The sequence below is a fragment of the Drosophila simulans genome, chromosome 2L (genome assembly GCF_016746395.2).
Source record: "Drosophila simulans strain w501 chromosome 2L, Prin_Dsim_3.1, whole genome shotgun sequence".
Classification (NCBI taxonomy): Eukaryota; Metazoa; Arthropoda; class Insecta; order Diptera; family Drosophilidae; genus Drosophila; species Drosophila simulans.
The window spans coordinates 17,290,237-17,304,089 of NC_052520.2; the positions used below are offsets into that span (position 1 = coordinate 17,290,237).

At 41.0% G+C, this 13,853-nt stretch overlaps 1 protein-coding gene across 1 annotated transcript; it reads right to left on the reverse strand.

Moving 5' to 3' along the window:
• Positions 1 to 104: 104 nt before the first annotated feature.
• Positions 105 to 3,102, reverse strand: LOC6732626 (cilia- and flagella-associated protein 91). The gene is made up of 3 exons (XM_002079709.4): positions 2,788 to 3,102; positions 2,486 to 2,723; positions 105 to 2,432 (listed from the first exon to the last, which is right to left on the reverse strand). The coding sequence occupies exons 1-3, from the start codon at positions 3,008 to 3,010 to the stop codon at positions 227 to 229; spliced, it is 2,667 nt and encodes an 888-aa protein (XP_002079745.1). The 5' UTR covers positions 3,011 to 3,102; the 3' UTR covers positions 105 to 226.
• Positions 3,103 to 13,853: the final 10,751 nt, after the last annotated feature.

Genomic DNA, 13,853 nt, shown 5'->3' on the forward strand with positions numbered 1-13,853 from the left:
GCTAGGGAGCCACTTTGTTTGTTGGCCAATCGATAGGCGGCTCATAAGAACTAGTTGCAAAATCGGAAATCAAATCAAAACCCTAATTAAATCTAAGATGCACGTATGATCAGCGATATTTATTAAAAATATACATAAAGTAGATAGCTTTAATACAAATTTCAAAAAATAAAAGTTCTTATTGCAAGCTGCAGTGCGTTATTTTCCTTTGCTTCTTCTCTAAAATTCAGAATATTTTCATGTCGTCCACAAGTTGTTCCTGTGATGAACTTTTACTCTTACATTCTGGAAGCCATGGCCATGGATCGTCTTCGTCATCGGATTCCGTTCCGATGAACTTCGATGCCAAAGAATTTTGTGGACTTCCTTTGTAGATTTCATCTGTGTAGAAACCCCTAATTGTGCTATTACTATTTTTTCTTTCAAGGCTTAACAATTGTCTTTTAATTATCTTCGTACTGGGATCATTACTGAAATCAGATGCAGTATGCGGTAATTTTTGCAAAACACCTTTTTCCAATCGAAAATTGGCGCTGCTTGTTAGGTTTTCATGCGAATATGCTCGATGCACCTCGACTGGCTCGATTCTTGCTGGCTCTTCGAATTTTTGCAAAATTTCATCAAACACAGTGTCCAGCAGATCAATGTAGTTTTCATAAACTATGCGCTCGGTTTCTTCTTTCCAGCGTCTGCCGGGCACCGATTGTCGAATAAGTTTTCGAATTATCGCATGAGCTTCGTACCAGCCAGTTTTTTGCGGTGTTTCACTTTCACTATCCGATGAGAATAGATACAGATCGTTGTCGATGAGGCGATCGATTAGATCGCTAGTCAGCGTGCTGGATATATCAAAGGGTTCGAGTGCCTTCCAAATTCCATCAAAGATCACATCTTCCACTATGTACTGCACAATCATGCTGGTCTCATGACGCTCCAGAGCAGCATTCAGGTCCGGACAGACCATGTCGTGTAGCATCAGTCGAAGTGGAATATAGTTGAGGGGATTTTGTATCAGCTTAAAACTCTCCAGCCATCGTTCGATGTCCATATCGATTTGCTTGGCCATTTCCGTGACTGCCTCCGCCGCCTCGTTGGCAGCCATATAACCCAGATCGTCGGTCAGAATGCTGTGCACATACTGGTCACTGACATCGGTGCTGACCGCATTTGTATACTGGAACATCTCCTCGTAGAGGAGCCTAATGTTGTTCTCCTTCTGCCTCAAACCCGCCTCGGCTGCTTCAAGTTGCCAGCGTTTTTTATTCGCCAATAGGGAGAAGAAGTGCAGGCGGCGTTGCTCCTTCAGGCGATCCATTTCATCGGTGAGGAACTGCATCATGTATCCGATCATACTGCCTTCGTAGGCCAAAATCATGCCTTTCAGGTCGTTCTTCTGCACATCTCTGGCAAGTTTTTGGGCGTACTCGGAACTTAGCTGATCTTTCTGCCTCTTGAGATGTTCGTGAACAGCTCTCTTTTGTGTGTTCTGTGCCGTTGGGCGTGCGGTGTCCACATTACGCTCATAGAGATTGGTATAGCTTTTAAGTTGGATCAGTGACATCTTGCCACGTAGGTTTTGTGTATGTTTAAATAGTAACTTAAGGCAATCGGGCTTAGGCTGATGGCCTCCATCGCCGACTCTTAGCGTCTTCAGCAAACGGTAGAGCTCATTCAGATGCTCCTCCTTGCAGAAACGATTCTCTACCTCAGCAATACGTTGCTTGGGCTGCGACCATTGCTTCAATTTGGCGAATGGACACTCCATTATTTGCATATTAATTTGCTTCTCTAGCTCGTCAATTCGCATGTTGAAAGCGCGTGTATTAGTGACGGAGGTGAAGTTTCGACGTTCTGGATCCACTCCGTATCTCAGTGGTGGCGCGTAGAAATCGGAGCAAGGCGATCCCAGGGAGTACATGGGTGTCTGCTTCTGCCACCTTATCGAGGTTTTGGCCCACTGTTTGGTAATGCGTCGCATGCCACGCTGGTACTCGATTTCATTTTTACGCAATGCCTCCTTACGCCGCTTCTCGATCTTTTCGCATCCTTGTTCAATGCGCGTTTTGAAGGCGGCATGCATTTCCCTCTCCCTCTTATCGAACATCTTGATCACGATCTCAAGCCGCATCATCTGGCACTCCTGGATCCTCTCCTCCCGCTCCATCCAGTGCTCCCATTCGAAAGCTTCCGCCATCATCTTGTACCGATTAAAGTCAAGCTTCTGGCCATGATGCCGTTGATGTTTAATCTGCAACTTCAGTGCGTCCAAGAATTTATGACGCCTACGAGCTCGCTCGAAGACTTCCACCTCGTACAGACCCGGAGGCTTATCGCCCGGCAGAACCGAGGGCAGGGTGAACAGTTCTAGGGTACGGGCTTCATCATCATCATAGATTTCTGGCAAATAGACCAAGGTCTGCGCGGAAGATTCTCTAGGGACAGGTTTGAGTAATACCCGCCTATATATATACTTAAATTTCTTTACCTATAAAGCGTCTGAGTGGCTTCATCCTTGAATGGCGACGGATCCACATATTTCGGAAAGTAATCGCATTTATTCTTCAATTCCAACCTTTTCGGCTTGGTGGGTTTTAGGAAAACTTCCTGGCAGCTTATGTTTAGATTTCGTCCTTTTAGAAAAAATATACCCGGTGCATTAAATTGGCATTCTTCATCATCGCGTGGCTGCTTTCCTGTTCTTCGGACAACAGGGTTATTCTCGCCTTAAAAAAATACAATTTTCCAGTTTAAATAAAATGAATGTTACTAAAAACAACAGCCACTCACCGGCTGGCAATCGCTGATCCTGTAAAGAAGTTGCAATTATACATGATTTGAGATTCTTTTTCGTATATCCTGTCTCAATTTGAGAAGGTTTCTTTTCAATCGCAGGAGTTTTTTTCCTTGGGATTTCAACAGGCTGGCATTCTCGATTTTCTTGAAGAAACTTAAGTATCCTTTCCGTTCGTTCCTCCGCTATCTTTTTTTTGCTCAGCTTGCGTTTTCGCATATTCAAAGTGCATATTCTGTTGAAAGTTGAGTATCCGAAATTGATCTTTCATTTAGGAGTAGTTTGTATAGCCTACTGTTGCTCACAGTCAATATACTTCGTTTAGTTTATTTAAATTAAGAGTGATACTGTGGCTAATTTGAAAATTGGAATGCTTAGTTCTTCTTAGTTCTTCTTCTTTCTTGTAATTTTTGTAAGTATTCTTTAAGGAACTTTTATAAATGAAACATTTTTTAAATGTGTGTTTAAGCTTAACAGTTCAATAAAAGAAACATAATTTCTTACTTGGATAAAGGTCTCGTTAGAAATTAAGTCATTGCTATGAAATCTATATAATTATTTATTTTATTTCGCCTTATTCCTTAATGGGATTAACTCATCAATATCAATTTGAGTCATTGAAATGGTCCCCTCGTTCTGAAGAAATATTCCGGGTTAGAAAGCGAGGCCAATGGTGAGATTTATACAAATGACCCCAAATGGGTTGCCTTCCTTAAAATCTGACCCACCACCTCGACAGGACGTTAATCATTTATTATCCGACATGTCTGTGATTATTTAGCTTTTTGTCTTGGCCCGGCTATAACTCATTTTCTTTGCGGGCTTTAAATTTTTTAAGTCACTGAAAATGGTTCTTGGATCGCCTGATTTTCCCCCGGCAAGGGCTCAACTAATTTTGTGTAATAATTTATGAGCGAAGTTTGCTCGGGGCTCGGGTAGAAGAAAATGCTTTTCGATAAGAAGTGCTTTTGACGATTAAGCGCAACACTCGAGCAAGTTGTGAGGCGTAAATTGCTGTTTTTTTTAGTCCCAGCTCGAGGGCTTTAAACATTGAGGGTTCTTTTGTGGGCAATTTAGGAGTATTCTTGTTTTGCCGAAAGTTTCTTGAAAGGCACATATTTGGGGGGAATCGCTTGAAAACTTGACCCATTTTGACAGCTTCGCAGATTGCCAACTTTTAATTGACATCAATTTTTATCAACTGCGGAACCGATGCTCGCTCAGCGGTGCAATTGCGAACTCATGTTCGAGCTTAGCAGGCACATTAATTATGACTAGAAAGCCTCATCCTCCGTCCGCCTGCACTTCGCCATTAATTACCTTTACTAAGCATTTGGCCCATTTATCAGACTCGACTACGTCCTGATTTTGCTGCCCGGTAAAGGGTATCACGGCGCTCTTCGTCGCCTGCGTGACCCCATCAAAAATAATGATCCTAATTAGGCAACATCAGCTTTTTCGGCAAACACTTGAGCCGATTAGTGAAAATGTTTGAATCTGCCAGCCATTCTTTCGTGTTACACGTATTTTAACAGGACATTCTCATCTACGACCACTTTAAAAAATGTATTGATAACCAATAAGACAGTTTTAGTTGATATTGATATTTATTTGGTAATTTTATAAAATGAGAAAGCTATATTTTTATATAAGTATAAGATATATTTATGATGCGTATATCTTACACTTTGAAGTACTCTTCTTATTGAAAATTAATCTGCAGGTCCTTTGATGCAAGGAGCAGCAGTCTATCATCGCTTTCCTTTGTTGGCTAGAAGCGTTTTCTAGTCGAACTTTTTTTAAAAGTTCATTAAAATCGAAGAGGAAAGAAACCCTGCAATCTCTGGTTAACTAAAATTAGTTCTACGCTTGCTTTTCTCCATTTTCGCTCGCTTCTGGAAAGGAGGAGCTTTTCTATTTTCATTTTCCAAATAATGCGTATTTATGAGTAAACAATGAAATTATATTTACTCTTGCTGTGTCAATATTTGCATGCAATTAATTTTCCCATCCTCGGCGGCAGCAGCATAAGCAGGATGCCCACCAGCCATCATAAACCATGACGAGCGAGCAGTGAAAAATCAAAACCAAACGAAGCATGGAGCGAGGGCAAAGTGCCGTAACGTGTGCAGAGAGCCGCACTTTTCCGGGATCCTGGAAAATTCCAACCCACCACTCGCACTCACAGCCACAGCCACACCCTCACACCCACAGTGTCCTTGCTGCTGGGTCTGCCGCAATTTACTTTAAAAGTATTGCTAACGAAGGAATCGAAGACGAGTGGCTTGGCATCGACTTTGTTTTTTGTTGTTTCTTTTATTTTCGTATCCTGACGCTGATGATGGGCGATGATAACGAGATGCTCCGCTAAAGTTTGCCAAGTTTGTGGCGTCTCCTCCTTTTGGCGCATCCTTTGTGGCGGCTCCGGAAAGTTCGGGCTAATGCCAGCCACATTTTGCTTTCCCTTAAAAAACTTCGTTTGCATGCTTTCGACTTTTTTAATTAAATCTTCGGGCAGAAGACAAATAGAATTGGCCAAAGTGCGGCTGAATATTGGGAAATGCTGGCAGAAACCACCACCGAACCAAGGAAACAGTGAACTCCTTCCAAAAAATGAAGCCATTAAACTATATCCAACTCGTTTCGCTTAATGGCCAGGCCGTTTAAATTTACAGGAATCGTCGGGAAATAACAACAAGAAAAGGGATCTCAGGGATTCGCTTGGCTTCATTTTATGTTATCAAAAATATTTTCAGGCACTTAAATTAATTTATAGCTCAACGGCCTGCCCTTAAAAGACTAAATATCAATATATTTCCTTTTGCCATGGTTCTCTTATCAGAAGCGCAACAATGGGAGTTTAAATATCAATCAAAATTACTGCAGCATTTCTGATCTTAGATGTGGAGAAGTATATGTTTATGAAAGTCCTGCAGCGCATTGATTGGAATTCTGTTTTATCTTCATTAATTTCAATTTAAATCGAGCTTTTTGCACGTTTACAACCGACCAATGTAAAACTTGTTCTGACTACACCCCTGTTTTTGCCTAAATTAATGTTCTCAGCGCAAAAAATTGTAAATCAATATTTATTGTAATGCCCGCTGCTTGTGTATGCCCCCAGCTTAATGGGTATTTCGATTAAAAGCTGTATTATACAGAAACGAAAATTCCAAGAACTTAAATGTGCAAGAAAATGTAATAATAAATAATATCATAATTAGTTCTAAGTTTTAATGACAAACTGTGAAACAACACATTTTATGTTATCCCAGGAAAGTGATTCAAACTTAAGGGTATACAATATTCGACCCATATCCGGTTAATCCCTAGATATTGCCTTATATTGTGGTTTTTTGGGATGTTGGCTTTTGTGGTGGTTTGCCCTTCGCGCGTATGTCGTAAAATTTATGACTCGAAATGTTTTGGCATTACTTTCGGGCGGTTTATCTGCGGCAAGGTGGGCGTCTCGTTAGGCGTGGCATCTGGTGGGTGGGGCCAGCCCCTTTCTTGCATTTTACTCCCGATATGGGACGGGCATAAAAAACAGCGACCATATTTATATATGAAAATTTGTTTAGATTTATGCAGAGAAATTTGCATTTTTTATGCTCGTGCTGCTGTTCTGAATTGTTTTGGGTATAGAAGGGATTTGGATTTGAGTATTCCATCGGCCATATTGTCGGTGTGCCATTTATCAACTACTTCGCTTCGCAGGCAACTTTTTGGGGCCAAACATAAAATTGCACTCATGCAGGCAGCAGCAGCAGCAGCGAAGCAACCAATCTAACCATAACCAACCAGCCATAACCAAAGCCCAGCCAAGTGCATGTGGGCTGCTCCCCCTAATCCCAGATCCTTTTTCGTCCTTTTTGCAGAAAAACTATTCTCGCATTCGGAGCGCACATCTTGAGTTGCTTGGTTGGTTGGTTGGTTGGTTGGGTATTTGTGTGTTTTTCGGCCGGGGAGAATAGTTGGCGGCAACTTCCCAACCCCAAAGGCTGAAAACCACATAAATTGCTTTAGCACCAAAGGGATTTGTGTCAAAATCAGACCAAAACAGCCAGCTCAAAGACAAGAAGCCTTCACTCCGCTTATCCGGAGTGCTGTCTATAAGAAAAGAGTGCCCATGGATTTATGATGAAGTCGCTATTCCCTTCTTGAGGCTTGGCAGATTTTAGAGTGGACTGAAATACCCCTGTGATTGTAATAGTCCCATTGAAATTTATAATTTGACAAAGTAGTTTTTAACACACTTAATTTAGAACGTGCTGTTGATTTTCGATTGCCAATCTGCACTTCTAAAGTGCTGTGTTGTATTAAAACTATAGTAAGTTAATTTAGGAAATTATGTTTTATTAAGTCAGGCTTGTTTTAAATCGCATTATATGTACTAAGCGTGCATAACGATGATTTTCCCGGGTCGCAATAACCTTTAATCAATGCTTCAACAAAAAACATGTTCGTTCTCCTTATTTTCGCCAACTCATCCAACTTCATTTGAAATGTATGAGACCCTCGCTAATGGCATCGCCGAAAAAGGGAATTTTCATGGCAAAGTTTTGGCTTAATTTTAAGCATTTGCTGTTGCTACTCCAGCCAGAAAGTTTTTCCACTTCAATGAGCGAAGGCAGAAAAAGCGGCACACACATATGTGCGAATATCCTGGATGAACATATATGTTCATATATATATATGTATATATATATAGGGTTTTTGCGGCTGTGCACGCCCTAGCAAATCAGCTTACAACTTAAATTGAGGCACTTTCGTTTAGCTTCACTTTGCATGGTCGGTTCATTGCCGCATATCCTTGAGTGGTTCGGAGGCCTTTTTGGCAAAGGCGGCAGGATGTGGAGATGTGAAGTTGCGGAGTTGAAAGGAAGCAAACAAACCGCCGGTGGCACAATTTAGTTCCTCAGGGAAAAGCTGAAGTTTTCCCCCTGTTGTTGCGTTTCGTTTTTCTCCATTTGGGCAAGAGAACTTTTCACTTGCTCTATTTACCAGGATATTTCCTTTCTGACCACCCCATGTGTACATGTGTGTATAAGTATTAGAAATAAATCAAGGGATTTTTGGGATTTCGGTTTTTTGCCATGCTTCGCTTCGTTCGTTGCTTTCTGTATGCCCTTTCCATTGCTTTTCCGACCAGATCTCAGGTTTTTCCCAGCGGGGTATTAGTTTGGAAAATTGTTTTGACCACCGCAGGCCTAGGCAACATCTTGCTGTGTTTTTCTTTGGTGGTCAAAGCTGTTACACAAATACCATGCAATTACAGGCGCTTTTCCTTGGAACGGCAAAAACAGTTTTATTTACTCAACAATTAAATGAAAGTTGGCTTTACATTTTCACAGTTGATTGCCGCTTTCAACTACTACTTCAATTGTTACGCTATAGTCTGTTCATATAAATGTTTCTGCAATTTTACAGATCTATTCCATTACCAAAATAATTAGAAGCTTTGGCTTGTTCGAGCAAATTGAATAGAAACATTTCGGCTACGACTAGTTTCTGTTAGTAATTAAATATATTTAATTAAACATACCAATTTGATATGCCTTTAATGTGCTCAAATTAATTTGCGAAAAGCACATGCTTCCTCCCCAGCAAAGTGCATCCAAACTGACTAAACTTATTAGCCAGAATGAAATTCCTTGGAACAACATTTCCAACATTTCCACCAGTGCATTACACTAATTACAGGACTCGAAATGGCGAAATAAAGGACAAGCATACATGGCTGTGTTAACTATCGAATTGATTTGATCCGATCGAATGTGACTTTGGTGTTTAGTGTTAATTAAAGCAACATTTGGCGCCAGTTTGCCCCATGTTTAATCAACCGAAAAGCCAAGAGAACCAGAGCTTCTGTGCATTATTGATAATTTGCCGAATGTCAAGGCATGTCTAATTAGCGGATGTGGGGATGTGGGATCGTAATTGTGGGGGCGGGTCTCTGCAGCTTGTCTTTGATGTTTGCGGAATGTTCTTTGACAAATGTGGTTAATTATATGTACTCACATGTTACCACATGTTATTTCAAGCAGTTCGCCGGAGCAGCAAAATTGTTTTGTTTGTTTTTTACCATATCAGCGAAAACAAAGTGTGACAGATACCCGCAGAAAAAATACTTCTGTTCAAACTTATGAAATTAATGAAAAACATAAGCATTTCAATGCTTGCCATTCCAAAGGACATTGTGGATGCTTTGGAGCGTAAAATTCAATACGGGGAAGGGATAATTGCGCACATTTCAAAATGAATTACTGACAGTACGAAATATGAGTACTTTTTGCCCGAGGGCGTGGTCGTTGAACATGTATTACAAATTGAAATCTAATTCGCGAAATATTTAGCCGGGATGAACAATGGTTAGCGGCGCCCAAATTAATTAGTTGGTAATTAAATCCGTGCCTGACCAACACATTCGACCGAAACTAGGACTGAAAATAAACGCTTTCGTGGCCAACGATGCGTATGCGTGATAAGTGTGCCGAAATGCTTTAAATGATGACAAGCACAACAAATTTATAAACTTATCGTCAATAATATCTATGTTCAAAGAAGTTAAAAGAAGTTGTAAGTTTTTATTATTATTTACTAATTAAGCAAGCAATTTGCGAACTAATAATGCCATAATGGCTTAATTCCTATGGCGGTTAAATGAAAGTTATGTTTAAATACTAAGCTATTTCGATTAGTGGTTTTTCAAACGCATGAAATTGCGCAGCCAAATGGAATAGATGGAAAAATCGAATTTAATTCGCTTGACTTAGTCAACCGAAAATGCCGAAAATTAAGTCATATGTTTCGGTTCCCACCTATTGAACCCATTTGTAGCCGCTCGCCATGGCCATTAAGCCCTCACACCAACGGATGAAATCAAATTAAATGAAAATTTTTAGCTATGCCTCGCTCGTTTCTAATGCCAGCAGACAAACGAAATGGAATAAATCAAATATGTCCATGGACCATCGTCCACTCGACCAGAGCCGCCGAATGCTGTTCAAATCAAACGGACTGTCGGCCAGCATTTGACATTTAATTAAATAAGGATCGCAGTTGGTTCTGTTGAATTGAGGATATACATACAAATATATCTATATATATATATAGATTTTGAGGTGCGGCGGGAAGAGGAAGTGCATAACTTTTCCACCTACATTTTGGAGCATGTTGGCCCTTTTTGTTTATTTGCTCAACTTTTTTCATTTATTTGCCATGCTGGTCACAGCTGCGTGAGTGCGCACTTCCTTGGTAATATTTTTTGCCCTTTTCGCCCCGCTTTTTTCTTTCCTCCCCAGGTTGCTTGTGCTTTGTGACAGCTCATAAAATGTGAGCGACACGCATTAAAAGTGTATGCCCCTCAGTGTGGCGAGGGTGTTCCAAGGATTTGACACTGAGGAATGGCCTTTGGGGGACTCCTGCTCCTCCTGCTCCCACTCCTGGCTGTGGCAATATTATGATGAGCCTGCAAAGAGCAATATGAAAATGAGGAAAAGCAGTGCACACTGGTGCCGCGGGCCTCGAGCACAAAAAGGTCCTGGTCTCGGCGAAAGATATGTCCTAATAATCCGAAAGCCTGGGGCCACTGACTAATGCCGCCTGTAAAAGCGAATTGAGCGCACTAAATAGTCCAGGCATTTATTTAATTGAAATCTGTGCCGGGGCCCCCCCAATTTAATGTTGACTCATGTATCATGGTGACCAGGCGGGAATATTAAATTTGCACAGGATTATCTAAATATGGCAGCCGGAAACGGAAACAAGAGGCCTTAAGGATGACCTTAAAGCCATGCCGCGAATTTAACATAACAATTACATGCAATTTGGATCTGTACGCACTCATTTCCAGCATTTCCCGCCATTTTCGAGCATCCGGACTTTATTTTATATTAATTATCGCTTTATTGAAAGACGGGATTTTTGGTGTTTTATTTTTATTTCATGCACATTTGTATGGCATGTCCTGGCAGCCATTTTGTGCGCAATTAAATTGCGTAAGCGTTTATTGCTCCCGGGCGTATATGGATTTTATTCGTGTGTTATGCTTTCAGCGAATTTATTTTTATTTTTAATTGGTTTCGTTGCTGTTGGATTTGTACTTTGTGTTTTTATTTCGGACTCATAATGAGCCGGTTGCCATGCAGCATTAATGAGCACTGCGCTCACACTCCGATTAAGAAGGGCATTTTCACCGCCCAGCCATCCGGCCATCGAAGAACTGGCTTAAATGAAGTGTTGCTTCATTAAATATGAAAATTAATGCAATTTATTTTGATTAAATATTCATTCCGTTGCATTTCCTAAAAGTTATCCAATACTCGGGTGCATCCATGTATAAACATATTATCCATAATGTCGGCAATCATTTGCGAAGTTTGATTTGCCTACGCAAGCGGAAAGACATTTGAGTCAAGAGCATTAAAAATATATTTTACGTAGGAGTACAAAAAAAAAAAACGACGAGTTTGAATTCTGCGGGGTATTCATTTAACGATGTTCTATAAATGTTAACAGCCATAAATACATATAATCTTTTCAAAAAGAAAAATATAAATAGTAACAGAAAAATATAAAATATTATGATTAATTTTGTTAATTCATAAGTAGTGCTCTTTATTCTTCCCATTTTGTGTGCCAGGTTTGTTTCTAAATTTATGCAAAAACTTTCAATGAAATAACTTTGTCATGTAAATTTTTTGGGCACCACCAACATTGACTTTTCATCATTTTTTGTGACACATTAATCAAAGGCCAGCGCGGTGGGGAAAGCTTGGAACACAAAAAAAAAATTAGATCCCTTCTTAAAGCTTTGACCATGTCCAATTGCCCAGTTTCCAAGGAAACTGTTTTATGAAGCGCGTAGCATTGAAATGCATATAAAAAGTGTCCCTTTGACGCGGCACAAATGGCCAGGGGCTGCGGCAGAGAATCGAGGAATGAGCCTGATCCCCGGACCCAATCGAGTAATCCAAGCCCTATTAAGGCCCACGGCGATGTGGCTGACTATATGTATGTATCTGACAACTGTCACCAGTTCGATTCGTGCCATCGCCACCCCCCGGCCAACCAAAGTAGCATCATCAACCCCTTTTTGATTTTTTCGTTGTCTATCAACCCGTGCTGGTTGCACAACCCCCGCCAGATTATGAAATGCAAAACTAGATTTTGAAAACTTGCTTTTATGTTTATGTTTAAATTTAAGTCCCCCTCGGCTCGAGATAATAACAAAAGCGGGATTTAAATTTTTATTATTTTTTTTCGGCGGCCAAGACTGGCCCTTTAATGCCCCGAAGTTACCCGGGTAGTTATAATGGTGCTGTGCCCGTACCACACGCTTTATATGCTCAACTTGTGGTCCCGGTTGGGTGCTGCAAATAATATGGTGATTCCGATGATGCTGCTCGCTGTGTAATTTGCCTTTAGCTGCAGAGATTCTGTTTACAGTGGAACAAATGGCGGATATAATGGATCGAATGGGTACAATAAGTACTTCTGAGTAAATCTTGTATTTATAAAAGTAAAACAATATTTAATATAGCCTCCTAGTTGGTCCGGCGTAAGGTGAATTTTACTATTTTGAAAATTTTCAAAATAGTAATTATATATTTAAAATGCTGTTTCTGTTTCCTTTTGCCACTGTAGACTGCAATCCACACTCCAAAACCTAATTAAATTCAGTTCACAGTCTCGTTATGCCTCGCCTCGCCTGTCGTTTCATATTTCTTCTAGTGCTTTTCCTCTATTCAATACATTATTTTGTATTCTGGTTAGTTGATATTTCAGGGCGTAAGCTGCATATGCAGCTGCTGCACCCAACTCACAATCCCGTCCTCTTCAGCTGGCTTCGTCATGGCGAGGAAAAGCGCAGGAAAATGGAACATTTTTAAAAGGTATTCCAGTGAAGACCACACTTATAATCATGCTGTTGAATAAAGTACCATAGAAAAAACAACAGATAACGCTATTCCCGCCGTATATCCATGTACCGTCGGATCCCTAGATGTCCTGCCGATTCCCGTTATGTCCCACTGTGTACCGCCTTGTCCCGCCGAGTGTCCCCTTCTTTACGAATATAGTAAACCCTTTTACTCTATAAGAAAAATATATTTTTTCAGAATTTATAAACACAAAATTTGATTGTACGAATTTCTGAAGTTCTGAATGCTAAGAAAGTGTAGTTGCTTGTTTCCTTTAACCCATTTTTTGTCAGATTATATTTATTAATACATTTTTACTTAACAACGAACTGCAAACATTGTGAGAAAGTATTGCCTGAAAGTAAGCTGAGATAATTTTTTGCCGTGCTAACGGAGCGAGTGGAAATGCAGGCAGGCATACACACACACACATCCTGCTGGGGGTCGTGGCCCTGGACCGAAAGCAAGGTGCCACCCGCTGCCCAGCACCACCCACAACCCCCAACCTCCAACTCAGTCACCCCCGCTGCTCCTTCCGCTGTAATCACGTTGCTGCACAACGTCGACGTTTACTTTTTGACTGCCAGAGGCAATTGCTTTATTAAGAGTTTCTGCTCTACTTGATACAAGGAACCCGTCCCCACCCCAAAATCCACCCAGCTACCCCCCCTGTCTGCCCGTCAGCAGCCCGCCTCTTCTTACACATTTGCACCCTGCAAATGGCTGTCTGTTTGTGCCACAGTCGCTGTGTGTGTGTGCGTGTGTGTGCGTTGGTAGGGCTTAATCTTACTTAGTTAACTTTAAATTAAATCTTGATATTCACATATCGTTGCCTCAGCCTTCAACCTTCAGCCCGCTCTGCACCCTTGTGATATCCTTTTGGTGGGTGGGTGGTGGTGGCACAACATGGCGTTGTTTTAATGTGCACATGCCGCTGCATTTGTGTGTGTGTGCCTGCGCATATGGGCGAGTATGTGTGTCTGATGTTTGTGTGATGCCAATTTTAATGTGGTCTCGGGTTCGGGCTCACCCTTCGCAGTCCAAAAACTGACGGGGGCTCGGCCAACTCATGTTTTTGCCATCAGGCAGACAATTTCACATTTTACTTCATTTTATTTCGTTTTATTTTTCACTTTTTT

What these genes read in the sequence shown, in the direction of transcription:
- LOC6732626 (XM_002079709.4), bottom strand. Translation starts at nt 3,010, where the DNA reads ATGCGAAAACGCAAGCTGAGCAAAAAAAAGATAGCGGAGGAACGAACG. An exon ending in GGATCAGCGATTGCCAGCCG is followed by an intron (nt 2,724 to 2,787) that starts GTGAGTGGCTGT and finishes TATTTTTTTAAG; the next exon opens with GCGAGAATAACCCTGTTGTC. An exon ending in GCCACTCAGACGCTTTATAG is followed by an intron (nt 2,433 to 2,485) that starts GTAAAGAAATTT and finishes ACCTGTCCCTAG; the next exon opens with AGAATCTTCCGCGCAGACCT.